Source organism: Manis pentadactyla, chromosome 4 (genome assembly GCF_030020395.1).
Source record: "Manis pentadactyla isolate mManPen7 chromosome 4, mManPen7.hap1, whole genome shotgun sequence".
Classification (NCBI taxonomy): domain Eukaryota; kingdom Metazoa; phylum Chordata; class Mammalia; order Pholidota; family Manidae; genus Manis; species Manis pentadactyla.
The window spans coordinates 2,491,007-2,506,850 of record NC_080022.1 but is presented as its reverse complement, the minus strand read 5'-3'; the positions used below and the strand labels follow the sequence as shown (position 1 = coordinate 2,506,850).

At 54.3% G+C, this 15,844-nt stretch overlaps 1 protein-coding gene across 1 annotated transcript; it reads right to left on the bottom strand.

Annotated features, from left to right (window-relative positions):
* Positions 1-4,152: 4,152 nt before the first annotated feature.
* Positions 4,153-15,632, bottom strand: LOC118907492 (ral-GDS-related protein-like). Its single transcript, XM_057501915.1, has 12 exons — positions 15,325-15,632; positions 14,860-15,014; positions 14,599-14,720; positions 14,032-14,376; positions 13,057-13,272; positions 12,606-12,709; positions 12,065-12,134; positions 11,249-11,314; positions 10,798-10,905; positions 9,795-9,916; positions 9,580-9,686; positions 4,153-9,214 (listed from the first exon to the last, which is right to left on the bottom strand). The coding sequence occupies exons 1-11, from the start codon at positions 15,378-15,380 to the stop codon at positions 9,599-9,601; spliced, it is 1,452 nt and encodes a 483-aa protein (XP_057357898.1). The 5' UTR covers positions 15,381-15,632; the 3' UTR covers positions 4,153-9,214; positions 9,580-9,598.
* Positions 15,633-15,844: the final 212 nt, after the last annotated feature.

Genomic DNA, 15,844 nt, shown 5'->3' with positions numbered 1-15,844 from the left:
AGAAATCAAGATACTTTGAAGGTGCTGCCCGCCCACCCAGCCCTTCTGGGATCCCAATAAGTTTGATGTTTAAAAACTGTGGTCCTTCCTCATTTGCATTTCTAAATAAATGGGCCAACATAACTGAAAGTCATTTAGAACACCAGTGGCCAATGTGGGAAGCTACTGATCTCCCCAAACTTACTCTTCTCAAAACTAAATTGGACAGCCATGGCTCAAAAATTGTCAAAACTGAATGGGACACCTATTTTAATTGGTATTTTAAAACTTTCTAATGTTATCAGGGATCTAAAATTGCCTTTTTGCAAAATAGAATTTCCCAACTGAGACCAACAATTAACAAAAGACAAAGAGGCTTCCAAGGCCCCTTTTTTCCCCCCCGTTTTCCTTTCTCTCCAAATGCACAGCCGCCACCTTATGATCAGGCCCCACCTCTAGGGCCATTATTCTTTTTCCTTTCTGCACCACCTAAGCTCCCTATATAGCCTCAGTTTCCCCATTCTGATTACCTATCAGAACTAGCCCCTTTAAAGTTAAGTGTCCTGAAAAAAATAATAATAAAAAGGGGATTAAGTGTCTTGAGGATCCAAAAAAAACCCAAATTTCTCTTTCCTGGAGTAAGGCTGAATTTCAAGCCATAGTTACACTTTCCTAAAGTGACTGAGGACCCCATAGGTTTGCTGAAGAGTTTAATGTAGTTATTCAACTTACCGACCTGCATCTCAGATTTATATCAGTTAGTCTACAAGTACCACATGCTTGTTGAGGCCCAGGCCAAACACTGGAGAAACTGGCTCAATGGAAACATCCTTATTAGGCAGAAAGACAGACATGAGCAGGATGAAAAGAGGGTGGGGCCTACCAGGAACTCAGAGTCAATCAGATAGAGCCAGAGACAACTCAGACAGCCAAGTGACTGAAGCTACAGGGACTGGGAGTGACTTTAAGGGGACAGACACTCCCCAGATAAGATACCGCAGAGCAAGGCACACCCCAGATGACAAGAATTTCCCAGATGAAAAATGTGACAGCGCAACCTATGTCTCCAGTCCTCCAATCAGATCAAGTGCCCAAGGCCAAAGAATGTCAATCGAGGACTCCTTTGCAATGCCAAAAACCCTGTAAAAGGAGCCTCACGATAGGCAGTCAGGGTCCTCCTGACACTAGGTCAGAGGCCCACTCTGTTTCAGAGCCTATGAATAAAACTTGCTTTCCTTTCTTGACTTTGGTTTCACGTTTCACTCTATCTGAATCTGACTTCTCTGTGACTCCAAACCCAGTGACACCCCAACATCCTGAACAGGATTTAGGAAATGAAACCCTAATTTGTGTCAAAATGCTAGAACACTCATTGAAAACCTCCCCCAAGCAGCTGCAGTAGTTTTGCTAAGCCTGATCAGAACAAAATTCAAGCTCTCCCACAAAAATATGATAAATCAGTTCATGATTATTATAATTGACTTCAGATTGTTTTGAAAGGAAATTCTGGTCTTCCTTTAGATGTTGAATCCACTGTGGGACAAAGGACAGGCCACCCAAAGACGTGCCATTGTGACATGCAGATTATTTCAGAGTTGAGAACAGTCAAGGCCCAAATGATTCAGAAACTTTGACATCCCCCCTCCCAACTCCATAAAAAGATTTTAATTACAGTACATGCTCCAGAAAGAGCTCTATCACCTTCGACAGCTGTATTATAATGTAAACGAGGTGTGGTAGACAGGGAGGGATGTGGCTATGAGACAGGGACCGTGGGTTAGACAGACGGATGAAGGCCTCCAGAAAAAATACCCTACGAAACTCCGTATTAAACAGTTAAGCAAAGTCAGAGTGTCTTGCCAATGGGATTCAGCTGTAGATTCAGTGTGACCATAGAAATAGACAGTAAAACGGGCCTTCGGGTGAAAGGGTTATACCCAACTTTATTTCCACGGGGGCAGGTAAATCACCAAAATCCCATTCACTCAGAGCGAGTCTGCACACAGCAAGCCCGGTCTCTTGCCTCTGGGCCTCTTTACCCACACAGCCATCTTTTGGGCCTCTGTCCTTGACGCTGCCACCACTGCAGCCTCTGCTCTGCCCTCCTGCAGCCTTGCAGCCCTGCCGCCGTGTCATGCCCAGAGCACTGGGCGGAGCTCTTTGTATCGAGTCAACAGCCATGCATTGCCCACAGGTGTGCAGTGAGCGAGTCAGCCAGGGCCAGGTGAGAATCCTGGCCACAGGAACTCTCATTTTATCCACACATAGTCACATGAATTCTGTAAAGTAGGATAAGCATTCTTCTGTGAGATTAATTAAAATTAAGAAGCCAGGAGTAACGTGGCCTGAAGTGTTTGAATATCGCCCAGATAAAAAAGACCGCAGCATAGCCCATGTCTTCATTGTGTCAGTTAAATTAAGCTATTGTAAAATGTACCATAGCCTGCTCAAAGGCCCGGCTTATTTTCTTTCACTTTACCCACATGCTGCTTTTCTTCCCGTAGCCCTAATCAAATGATTTGCAACCTAAGCAAGTAATAATGGCAAGCAAGCCCAGTCACAAACAGCATAGTAAAAGCAGGAAAAATTCCATCGTAAAGATAAGATTGCATTTTAAAACCCAAGAAGTCAAAAAATAGGTTTCCTAAAATAACAGACAATAACCCAGCCCACCTCGGGAGCAGGACAGGCAGTCTTGATAGATATGCTCCCAAACCAAGAAGCTGGTATTCTGGGATAGAATCAAAGCAGTAAATTTCTTGTGTTAACTCTGCAAAATTATCTGGAAGACTGGTAAGAAACCTAGTGTCTCTTCAAAGATAAGCATTCGGGGACCATTTCGCAGGTCTGCATCCCTGGCCCTCTGTCTCTCAACTGCCCACACACCCCTAGACAGAGCACCACCCTGGGCCTAGCTTGTCCACTCTGGGCAGGGGCAAGCCAGGAGCTCTGTCCTCTAGGTTTATCTCTAAGTAGAAGCCTCGCACTTGCTCCCCTGCCTTACCTTGAGTGTTTGCAACTTTCATTCTTTGACTCTGTGAACAAGAACACCGGCATCAGCTTCTGTGAAGAGCCGGAAGTCAGGGACTCCCCAGAGTCCCGGGCCCGGGCCCAGGTCAGGGCACCAGGTGCCAGAGGGCCCTGCCAGCTCCCCGACTCGTGCTGGGTGGGACAGGTGCACTGCAGCCCACAGTCAGGGTGGCCACGCAGCTGTGTGAGCCTGGTGTCCCAGCAGCAGCAGTCCGGAGCCTGGCACACTTGGGGCACCTGCACGCACCCGGGGCAGGACGGAACACTGGACCCAGTGACCACCCAGCAGGCCCAGGGCTGCTGCTTTGTTTCTGGGCCCAGAGCTCTTCTGTCTCAGGTTGAGGCTGGTGGGCTGTGCAGGAAGACAGGTCTGACCTTGGCCACTGCCCTTCCAGGGACCCATCTGCCCTCCTCCTGCCCAAACCTACCTCCCTATGTGGCCGGGGTCATCCCTGGGACCACTGTGCAGGCAGATGGCTCTGAGGGTGCTGTGGGCAGGGCGAAGGGATGGAGGGTGGCCTGGGTGTCCCGATCTTACCTCCTGTCACCCGGTCCCCTGAGGCTGTCAGGAGGGCCCACATCCGCTTCCCCAGTCCCCAGTCTGGGGCTCCACCTGCAGCATAAGGCCTGGAGACTGTCTCCAGCCTGAAGCCCCCCATGTGGGTATTTGTGCTGATCCTGGAACTCCCCTCCAGGCCAACCCTCCCTTCCTGGGAGGGTGAAACACATCCTGAGAGCCCTGGGGGAGCGTTATGGGGAGAATCAGAGCCAGGTGCCTCTGCTCAGCCTCCCCAGCTTTTTGTCACAGACATCAGGCCACTCAGCCAGGAGCTGGATGGCTGAGGGGCACCATGGAGGAGGACTGGGGACCTGGGAGCTTTGGTGGGTGCTCTGAGATGTGAAGCGTGGAGAAACTAGACTCAGAGAAAGCCCCCCAATGGAAGGCGTGCACCTCTTGGAGGTGCTCGAGAGACCAAGTTCAACATTTTTTGAAAAGGAATTTTCTGGAATGTGTGGGGCAGCTGTGTCTCATCAAATGGGACAGTGCTAGACTGGTGCCCTTCAGCCATGGGATCTACTTGGGTTACATGTGCAGTGGTGTTCCAGATGTGAGGAGACACCCTGGGGCTTGCTTATAGATTTTGGTGTCTCATCATAACCTATAGGTGTCAGGAAGAAAGGCCCAGGTTCCGTTTGAGCAGCCCTCCCCAGTGCTGCCAAGGTGTGCCAGCCTGGGGCTTAGAGCGCCCCGCTCTTCCTGAGCACCTTATGGGGGAGGACAGAGGATGGAGGGCAACCTGGCAGAGATCAGGGCCCCCCTGTGTCAGAGTTGGAGGGCCGGGGTGGGTCAGGGGGCACATGAGGTCTGCATGAGAGCAGAGCTTTGAGAAGAAAGAGCAGTGGGGGGTGGGGGGGAGGCGGTCCTCTAACTGCATCCCACCTGCACAGGGATGAGACCAACCCCAGAGGAGCCACCAACCGCAGGGACGACATCCAGATCACACTGTCCTCAGGATATTTCTTTTCTTTTTTTTTTATTAAGGTATTATTGATATACACTCTTATGAAGGTTTTACATGAAAAAACAATGTGGTTACTACATTCACCCGATACCTTGTTGAACTATGTTGAATAAGAGTGGGGAGAGTGGGTATCCTTGTCTCGTTCCCAATCTTAAAGGAAAGGCTTTCAGCTTCTCACTGTTAACCATGATGTGGGCTGTGGGCTTGTCATGTATGGCCTTTATTACGTTGAGGTACTTGCCCTCTATACCCATTTTGTTGAGAGTGTTGATCGTGAATGGATGGATGTTGAATTTTGTCGAATGCTATTTTGGCATCTATGGAGATGATCACGTCGTTTTTGTCCTTTTTGTTGATGTGGTGGATGATGTTGATGGATTTTCTAATATTGTACCAATCCTTGCGTCCCTGGAATAAATCCTACTTGATCATGATGGATGATCTTTTTGGTGTATTTTTGAATTCAGTTTGCTAATATTTCATTCAGTATTTTTGCATCTATGTTCATCAGGGATGTTTGTCTGTAATTTTCTCTTTTTGTGGTGTCTTTGCCTGATTTTTGGCATTAGCGTGATGCTGGCCTCATAAAATGAGTTTGGAAGTATTCCTTCCTTTTCTACTCTTTGGGAAACTTTACGGAGGGTGGGTATTAGGTCTTCACTAAATGTTTGATAAAATTCAGGGGTGAATCCATCTGGTTCAGGAGTTTGGTTCTTAGGTAGTTTTTTGATTACCGCTTCAATTTTGTTGCTGGTCATGGTCTATTCAGATCTTCTCTTTCTTTCTGGGTCACCCTTACTAGGTTGTACTTTTATAGAAAGTTGTCCATTTCTTCTAGGTTATCCAGTGTGTTAGCATGTAATTTTTCATAGTATTCTCTAATAGTTCTTTGTATCTCTGTGGTGTCTGTAGTGATTTTTCCTTTCTCATTTCTGATTCTGTTTGCGTGTGTAGACTCGTTTTTTCTTGATAAGTCTGGCTAGGGGTTTATCTATGTTGTTTATTTTCTCAAAGAACCAGCTCCTGTTTTCATTGATTCTTTCTATTGTTTTATTCTTCTTGATTTTTATTTCTGCTCCAATCTTTATTATGTCCCTCCTTCTACTGACTTTGGACCTCATTTGTTCATTTTCTAGTTTAATTAATTGTGAGTTTAGTGTTCTTATGGGATTGTTCTTCTTTCCTGAGGTAGGCCTGTATTGCAATATTCTTCCCTGTTAGCACCGCCTTCACTGCATCCCACAGATATTGCTGTGTTGAATTATTTTTGTCATTTGTCTCCACATATTGCTTGATCTGTTTTTATTTGGTCATCGATCCATTGGTTATTTAAGAGCACGTTGCTAAATTTCCATGTGTTTGTAGGCTTTTCCATTTTGTTTGTGTAATGTACTTCTAGTTTCATACCCCTGTGGTCTGAGAAGCTGGTTGGTACAATTTCAATATTTTTAATTTACTGAGGCTCTTTTTGTGACCTAGTATATGATCTATTCTTGAAAATGTTCCACGTGCACTTGAGAAGAATGTGTATCCTGCTGCTTTTGGGTGGAGAGTTCTGTAAGATGTCTGTTAGGTCCATCTGTTCTAATGTGTTGTTCAGTGTCTCTTGTCTCCTTACTTATCTTCTGTCTGGTTGATCTGTCCTTCAGAGTGAGTAGAGTGTTGAAGTCTCCTAGAGTGAATGCATTGCATTCTATTTCCCCTTTTAATTCTGTTAGTATTTCCTTCACATATGTAGGTCTCCTGTGTTGGGTGCATAGATATTTATAATGGTAATATCCTCTTGTTGGATTGACCCCTTATCATTATGTAATGTCCTTCTTTGTCCCTTTTGACTTTCTTTGTTTTAAAGTCTCCTACGTCTGATACAAGTTCTGCAACACCTGCTTTTTTCTCCCTATTACTTCCATGAAATATCTTTTTCCATCCCTTCACTTTTAGTCTGTATATGTCTTTGGGTTTGAAGTGAGTCTCCTGCAGGCAGCATACAGTTGGGTCTTGTGTTTTTATCCATTCAGTGACTCTATGTCTTTTGATTGGTGCATTCAGACTATTTACATGCAGGGTGATCATCAGTAGGTATACACTTACTGCCATTGCAGGCTTTAGATTTGTTGGAGTTCAAGGGTAACTTCCTTACTATGTAAGAGTCTTACTTAACTCACTTAGTATGCTATTACAAACACAATCTAAAGTTTTCCCCTCCTTTTTTTCTCCTCCATTCTTTATATACTAGCTATATATCATATTCTGGACTCTTTGTCTGTTCCTTTTTATTACCTCTGGTGACAGTTATTTAACCTTGGGAACACTTCCATCTATAGCAGTCCCTCCAAAATACACTGTAGAGATGGTTTGTGGGAGCTAAGTTCTGTCAGCTTTTGCTTACCCAGAAATTCTCTAATTCCTCCTTCAAATTTAAATGATAATCTTGCCGGATAAAGTATTCTTGGTTCGAGGCCCTTCTGCTGAGAAGTCTGATGATAGCCTGATGGTTTTTCCTTTTGTATGTGATCCAATTTCTCTCTCTGGCTGCTTTTAGTATTCTGTCTTTATCCTTAATCTTTGCCACTTTAATTATTATGTGTCTTGGTGTTGTCCTCCTTGGGTCCCTTGTGTTAGGAGATCTGTGCACTACCATTCCCTGAGAAACTATCTCCTTGCCCAGATTGGGGAAGTTTTCAGCAATTACTTCCTCAAGGGCACTTTCTATCCCTTTTTCTCTCTTCTTCTTCTTCTTCTTCTGGTACCCTATAATATGAATGTTGTTCTGTTTGGTTTGGTCACACATTTCTCTCAGTAGTCTTCCATTCCTACAGATCCTTTTCTCTCCGTTCCTCAGCTTCTTTGTATTCCTCTTCCCTAATTTCCATTTCATTTATCGTCTCCACCACCATATTTAACCAGCTTTTAATACCCTCTGTTTTGCTCTTCAATGACTGGATCTCTGTCCTAAATTCATTCCTGAGTTCTTGAATATTTTTCTGTACCTCCATGAGCATGTTTATGATTTTTATTTTGAAATCTTTTTCAGGAAAATTTATTAACTCAGTCTCAGTCGATCCTTTCTCTGGTGTTGAGATTTTGCTTTGAAACAGGTTCCTTTCACATTTCGTACCTGCATGTGGCACCCTCTAGTGCCCAGAAGCTCTACTCTCTGGAGCCGTTCAGCCACTGGAGTGATGTTGGGGGTCACAGGGGAGTGGTGCTGGTGCCTGGGGGCAGGAAAGTGCTGTTTCCTATTTCCTGGCTGCTATGCCTGTCTCAACTGCCAAAACCAGCGACCGAACACACGGGTGTAAGCCTCTGTGCTTTGTGTTTATAGCTGCTGTAGGCAGGGCTTCCCTCTGGCTGGCCTGATGACAGGGTAGGGGCAGCCCGTTTGTGAGCCAGGTGCAGGGCTAGCTGGGAGGAAGACACAGCAGGCTGCATATCACAGTGGGGGACCTTGGAGCTACGTAGCCAGCCAGGGGGATGGAGCGCCTGAAGATCGTTTAAGTTCCCAACCTGCCGGGCAGAGTGTACCCACATAAGTTTGTCTACCTGTCCTTTCTCCTGAGCGGCGAGCTCTGTGCAATCCTTGTCCCCTTAGCAGCCCTCTCGCTTTTAGGAAGTCTTTCAAACTTCCCACCCAGATCAGTCGGATATGAATACCTGTTTTCCACATGCAGCTCGAATCTCCGTCTCTCCGGGTCTTCCGCCTGTCTTAGCTTTCCAACCCCACTAATCACCAGAGCACCATGCAATGCAGGTTCATGCTCCCAGAGCAGATCTCCAGGGCTAGGTGTTCAGCAATCTCAGGCCTCCACTCCCTCGCAGGTCTGTGTCTCTTCCTCCCACCATTGGGCTGGGGTGGGGGAAGGGCTTGGGACCCGCCGGCTCACAGCTTTGGTACCTGACCCTGTTCCGTGAGTTCTGCTCTTTTCTCCAGGTGTATGCAGTCTGGTGCAGCCTTCTTTCATGTTGCTCTTTCAGGATTGGTTGTATTAATTATGTTTTTTGTATCTTATGTGGTTTTAGGAGGAGGGCTCTGTCTCATCTCTCACACCACCATCTTTAATCCCTGGGGAGGCTATTTCTCAGGGATAAGAAAGTTGTACAGGGGGTCCCCCTGGGAGCAAGCCCTGGGAGCTTTTGGTGGCCAGCCACCCCTGCGTCCTCAGATGCCTCTGCTGCACACCCAGGGATGGTGGTTCCACGCAGCGCTGCACCATGTCAGTGTCCATCCCGGGAAAGGCCAGGCCTGGTGAGGACGGCCCCACCTCTTCCTGGAACCCTGTGGCTACAACTCAGTGGCTGACAGCACCCAGGCAGCAGGTGGTGTCGACAACATGGGAGGCCACGTGCAGGAATGGTGACGCCCTCCGCGTGGTGGGGCAGCTCGCCTCTGTCCAGCGGGCCACAAGCAGAGGGGCTGACACAGCACAAAGGTGTCCAGGTTGGCCACAGCTGCGTACGGGTCCCTGAGGGTGCAGCGGCAGCCTGGGGAGATGCCCGAGTCTGCCAATGGAGGAGGTGCCAGAGCACCTGCCCCAGCAGAGGCTCAGGATGAGCAGCGGGAGGAAGAGGAGCAGCAAGCAGACTGGGGTCCTGGGGCGCCAGGTGCCGCCTGCTGAAGGGGAAGAAGCTCTTGTCCGCACGCAGCCAGGACACCAGCAGGACCACGGGCCCGATGACAGCAGCTACAGGGCCACGCGGGTGATCAGAAGAGGCAGGTTATCCCGGGTTCCCCCCATTATCCTGCTTCCACCCCATCCCCACTGCCCTCTGTGCTCCGGGCCCTGTGTGGAGGGTCCTGCCAATCACCAGCACCCGGGGGGTCCCTGTCACAGGAAGGCTCCTGAGCGTCACCTCCTCACGGAGTAGGAGGCTGGATCCCAGAGGGGGAGGGGAACCACCCTTCAGACTGACAGGACCGGTTGGCAGTGGAGCCGGGATGCCAGCCCCACTGGTCTTTAGGACGCCCCCACACGCAACGTGGCCCAAAGGTTCCCTAAGGCTGGGGAACAGCCCACCCCTTGCCAATGGCCCTGGGCCAGAAACTCACCTGGCCCTGGCCACTAAGTTTATATCTCGTGGGACCTGAAGAACTGCAACAGCCCCTTTATCCTGGCCCACTGGCCTGAGGCCTCCAGCTGGCAGGACAGGCGGTAGCTGCAGGACAGAGGGCCACCCGTGAGCCCCTGGAGCCACATGTCAGGGGTCCCTTCTCCCCGAGCCTGCCGGCAGCTGCAGCCCACACCCGACTCCTGCCGGCCTCACCTCTTCTCCTCATCCAGGGGCTCCACGGTTTGAAAGAAGGACAGGAAGCGCTCATCGGGCTCCAGGTCATACAGCGCGGCCACGCGCTTGTGCATCATGATCTCATGACCGATGAGAGTGACCTGGGGCAGAGGAAGGACAGGGTGCAGACAGGGAGGGGGGTGAGGGGTGGGGCAGTGGTATGGTCCCGGATCTTTGCTCACACGGGAACCCGCCTTCCCTCCAGTGCCATCCAGCCCTGCCTGTTCCCAGTGTTGGGTCTCCAGCTCCTCCTCAAGGAAGGTGGCCTTGGTGCCACCCCCATCCCCCACCTGACAAAGCCTTTAGTGTCCTCAGCTCTGCATGTCTTAACTCTCTCAAGACACATTAGACCCACGGGATGGCCCGGACAAGGTCCTGCCCAGGGGTTCTTGACTCCGTCCCTAATCCTTTCATGGCTGGGCACTCAACTCTTATTTTATACCATCACCCGGGAAGGCAGCAAGGCAGCCAAAGTGCATCAGAAACAGCCCTCTGAGCCCAGAACGAGGCCAGAACGTCCCCACCCTTTCTCAAGTTGGAGGACAGCCAGGGCCCTCCAAGGGGCCGGTCTGACAAGAAAGAGCACCCGGACCTGGCCCAGGATCGGGGCTACCGAGAGGCGGGGAGTGGACTGGGGAGCTGAGGCCAAGCTTCCCACGCAACTCTGTGACGGCAGACAGGGAGGCTGGGGCCTCAGGCGGGAAGGCACTGCCAGCCCCTTATGTGCTTCCTGCCCTGAAGGAGCAACATGCCTCCCCCTGGGCAGGGCCTGAGGGGGAGGCCAGTCCTGCTCAGATGCTGCCCCTCTAGCCCTCAGCCCCACCTGCCCTGGGGCCAGGACCAGGGCTTAGGGGGGTCCTTCTGGCAGTCCTCTCCAAGCAGCCCAGCTCCTGGGGTGGAGGGGGTTGGTCAGGAGTTGGGGGGCGGGGGCGGTGCTGAGAGCTCCGGGCTCACTGGGGGCGTTCTTCTCTCTAAAACTCACCATCCTGCCCTTCCGGTGCCTCGCTGGGTCACTCACGTCCGCATTATATTCCGAGAGTTGGTCCATGGGCACGTCACGCAGAAAATATCCAAGGAACGGGACTATGCCCTGTGCCACCAGGGTGGGGAGGTGATGAGTCCCCACCTGCCTCAGGGGCACCCGCAGAGCCTCACCTGAACCCCACACCCGCAACCACCAGCTCCCTTGGACCACCCTGTGCTGCCGCCGTCCCCTCCCTTCACCCTGCACTCCCCTCCCCGGCCCTCCCAGGGCTGGCTTTTGGCCAATCGCAGGACCTGTGGTCCCTGCACCTGTCCTCCACCTTCTCCCGTACCCAGCTGCTCTCGCCCTCCTCCTGGTCACCCCAGTACTGGCAGCTCAGGGCAGGTGGCACCAGGAGAAGGTGCAGGGTCGCCCCCACCGCCCATGACCCTGGCCACGGCACTCTCACCTGCGCCTTCCTATCCAGGTATCCATAGGGGGCCTGCCGCCATCGCCTCACCGTGGCCCTCGCCTCCTGCAAGGCCCAGGACACTGAGGTGCTCGTGCTCCCCTCCCACCTGGCCTCCACAACCAGACCTTGGTTGATGGATGCCTTGCCCGAGTCCCCTGGCTCCTATGCTGTCCCCACCTCCAGCAGGCTCTCAGCCTAGAGCAACCCCAGCTCCAGCACACACATACTCATGGGAGTCCTTGCACTGAGACTGGCTGCAATTAGAGGCTTCCTCACCTCCAGAGTATCAGGGGAGGTCCCTCTGCCTCCCAGGGTGCCCTGAGGAGTCCGTGTCACCTGGCTATCACCACGGCTCCCCTCACATGACCAGGTGGGAGGGGCACAAAGCTGAAGGCCGTGTTCTGCTCCCTGGACCCTGCTCAACTGGCAGGCCCGCACCCCAGGGTGACGACAACCCTCCATGACCAGATGAGGAGACCGAGAGCACAGAGGGGCAGTGACGGGTTCGGGTAACACAGGGGAGAGGCCGGCCTTGCTCAGCCACAGGCACCACCCCTGCTGCCCCCACCAAGCCAGCCCCAGCCCTGACTGGGGGCCTGTCCCCTGGGTCCTCACTGGATACCAGGCCCCCAGTCAAGTGGAGCCAGGGAGGGAGACAAACGGGACACATTGGGGGCCTGGGGGACCCCACCTCCCCCATCAGCTCCCCCCTCTCACCCCACACATGTCGAGCCTGACCCAAGGCTGGGCCACAGCACGGTAGAGGACTTGCCCCAAGGGCCCCTCCCTTTGAGACCTCTGGCCTTCACTTACCTCGAGGAGCTGCTTCCCGTTAAGCCCCTGGTCCCTCTTTTGAAGCTTTTTATAGCTCCAGAAGCTCTTCCTGAGGGGAGGGGAGAGGAGGAGGGAGACACACGGCCAGTAGGTGGAGAGCTTTCCTGGGGCAGCCAGAAGGCCCACCAGCCTGCATGAGGCTTTCCATCACGGCCCTGAGCCCTGGGGAATCCGTGGCCTGGGGAGGGGGCTGCGTGTTTCCACCCGGGGCCTCCTTTCCCAGTTCTCCCGGGGGCAGATCGGCTTTAGGCCAGGTCACTGTTCTTGGGGCAGAGATGTCCTGCTGCAGGGCACATGCTCAAGATCTCCAGTTGGCTTCAACCCACACCTGACATTGAAGGAAACTGATTCCTGCAGGGGTACCCCTGGCTTAACCCACAGGGGGCTTCAAGAGCCCAACATCCCTGTTCCTAGGCTCTGCCACCTCCCAGGAGGTCCCAGCCAACTGAGGGGACAGCGCCAGACCCAGGGGTGGCCCTATCCACTCAGATGCCCTGGTCCCGGGGACACGACTACCCACCAGGAAACATGTCCCCAGGTGCTCTCCAGACGACACACAGCAGAGCTCCCCAGGGCACAGAGAATGGCGTGGAGGGACTCGAAATTTTTGAGGTCTAGGCACTCCTGGGAGGGAAGAGAGAGCTCTCAGCTCAAGCATGGCCTGCTTCTCTGCTTCTGTCCCCCCATGAACTCCTGTCCTTAAGGAGACAGACACCCAGGGAACCCAGCACACCCGGTACCTGCTGAGCAGCCCTTCTGGGTGGAGGACTGTAGCTCGACCCAAGGAAGGGGCCAGGGATGGCTGTCCCAGGGTGTCCCAGGGATGGGAGTCCAGGTCCACACACCCCTGGCAGGAGGGGGCCAGGGACCGTACAGGGTCAGATCACAGGCACCCATCCTGACAGCTGGCCAAGGAGGGGAGCAGGTCCCACCACACCAGGATGGACCCCAGGGGCTGTCCCATGACACACCTTGGCCACCTGGATCCAGAACTCCACCACTCGGGCCCTGTCCTGGGCCATCAAGCTCGGGGCCCCGAGGCAGGAGGAGGTGACGAAGTAAAACGTGGCATCAAATTGCCTCATGATGTTATGGATGTTGGGGGCCAGGAGCTCAATGCCTTCCATCAGTGGCTGGCTCTCTAAGTAGGTCTTACATTCACCAAATTCAATCCTGCCGTACAGCTCCTGGGGATCACAAGGAGGGTGGTCATCCAGCTGTGCCCCTGGTGCCCCTGTTCCCAGGCAGAGTCACCAGTCAGAGCTGGAGCCCAGGCAGCTGGGGATGTGCTGTGAGCCTTGTGGCCGTCCAGGCTTCGGACCCCGTCCACTGAGGCGCCCAGGACCGGATGCACAGGACCCCACAGTGGTGGGGAACGGAGGGGCTCTGCTCACAGGCACCCTCACTCACCTCCTCCCTGCTACACAAGGCAGCTCACACCTGCCCATCCTGGGGCATCTGCCTCCCGTTCTGCCACCCCATGGATCCCGCTTCCCACTCAGGTGCATTTTCCCCTGAAACAACTCCACCCAGAGCCTCTGTTGGTGTCTGTGTCTCCCATGCAGTCAGGTACCTGGCAGGGGCCTCTGAGGTGTGGAGGCCATGGAAGCCTGCCAGGCCAATGGCCCAAGGACCTAAGGCCCTGGCAGCACCTCCCTGAGCACCCCTCCCGTGCCCTGCCCCTCCCACCCCAGGCAGGCCCTGCCCACCTTCCCTCCACTCCAACTCATTGGCTTGCAAGGATCCCTAAGTGCCAGCCCTACTGTCCCCGTGTGGTCAGTGAGGACTTGTGAGTTTGGAGAGTCTCTCGGGGCACAGGGTGAGTCCGTGGGGAGGCTGGGACGTGGGCCCACATCACAGGAGTCCACGTCGGGGGACAGCAGGTCTGGGGCAGCCCGTGACACAGGGAAGGCCCACCCCCAACCCAGAGAGCCCGCTCCACTCACCGCACACATCAGGGTCAGCTGCTCGGCCACCAGGGAGGGGGGAAACGCCAGGATCGTCGGCTCCTCCTCCCCCGGCTCATCCCAGGTGCTCCAGGCACAGGGGCTGGTGGGCTCCGGGTCCGCCTCTGGCTCTTCCAGGCCCAGTGCCATTCCGGCAGGTGCCACGGGTCCCGGGCTCGAAGGCTCATGGGGCTCCAGCTCGGGGCCTGAGACCACTCCTGGGATGTCCCAGGCGCTCATGGCACAGGGTCTGGTGGGCTCCAGGTCCGCCTCTGGCTCTGCCAGGCCCAGTGCCATTCCGGCAGGTGCCACGGGTCCCGGGCTCGAAGGCTCATGGGGCTCCAGCTCGGGGCCTGAGACCACTCCTGGGATGTCCCAGGGGCTCATAGCACAGGGTCTGGTGGGCTCCTGGTCTGCCCCTGGCTCTGCCAGGCCTAATGCCATTCCGGCAGGTGCTCCAGGCCCCGTGCCCAAGGGCTCATGGGGCTCCAGCTCAGGGCCTGGACCCGGGGCTGAGGCCACTGCTGGGACATCCTCCGGCTCTTCAGGGGCTGAAGCAGATGACACCGGACGTAGCTCCAGCACAGGGGTCGCAGGGAGCTCCTGGATGGGCTCTAACCACGAAGCGGGCCCCACCCACGAAGCGGGCCCCCCCTGTGTCTCTGGAGCCAGCTGCCTCTGCCGTGGGTCTGGAGCAGGACACAGAGAAAGGGTCACGCCGGGCCTGATTCCCCGCGCCTTACAATGACAGAACAGCCCTCACTGCCTTGAAGGGAACCCCCGTCCGGGAAGCCCACCCTGCATGGTCTCCTGGCTGCAGCCCCTCACCTTCCAGCTCTGCCACCGCGGGCCCCAGGTGCTCCTCCTGGACCAAGTGGTGGAGGACTTGGCCCACCAGGGTGGATGACAGCTGGCTGGCATCGATGTCACTGGGCACACGCTGGGGCTCCCAGGCAAGGCGCCTAGCCCGTCCCATCCTGGGGCTGGGGGAAGGCCGGGGGGTGGCAGAGTGAGAAGCCTGGTCTTACCCGCCACACTGCCCTCCCGGCCCACCCTTGTGCGGGCCTGGCCGCTGTGCACTCCCCCTTCCTGACCCTGCGTGCCTGTCCTGGGACCCCATGCTCTCCCATCCTCCCGAGTAGGAAGTCCCCAGTCGTCAGCCCGCCCGTGGGAATCCAAAGATGGGTGACCTGCTGGGCTCTGCTGGGCGCCCCCTGCCCCAAGCCCCAGACGCCTCCTCCACCCATTCTGGGCACACGGGCAGTGCCCCCTCTGGGCCCCGTGAACACTCACATTCTCAGATCCTCCTCTGGCCCCTCGTCATGCCCCTCATCACATGAGGAGACCATGAGGGCATCGCCCGTGACGCTCCCCGGCCGTGACCTGCGGATGACGCCTGAAGTGACTGCCCGACTCCACCCGGGACGGGGTCCCAGTATTGTGTCTGCTTCCTTCACTCAGTTATGCTAAGTGGGCCCAAAGGGCCTGCACAAAGTGGGTGCTGCACACCTATTGTTGCTGAAGGAAGTCCTACCCGAGCCTTCCCAGGTACCCCTCTGCTGCCCCCAGAGGTCCCTCATGTGGCCTCAGTGAGGACAAGGACCGGGCCCCACCACCGGGAATCGCGAGCCTCCCCTCCAAAGGCTGCTTTCCATGTGCTTTTCCAAATTGAGGCCCCTGACGGGTGAGGCCCAAGGCTTTTCATCGGGTACAGAGAAGTAACAGCCCCAAAGTGGCCCAGCTTGGCCAGCAGTCCTTTCTGCAGCACCCAGTGCCAGGGGAGCCCCTCTAAGGCTCCTCCCGTGTTCCCCTT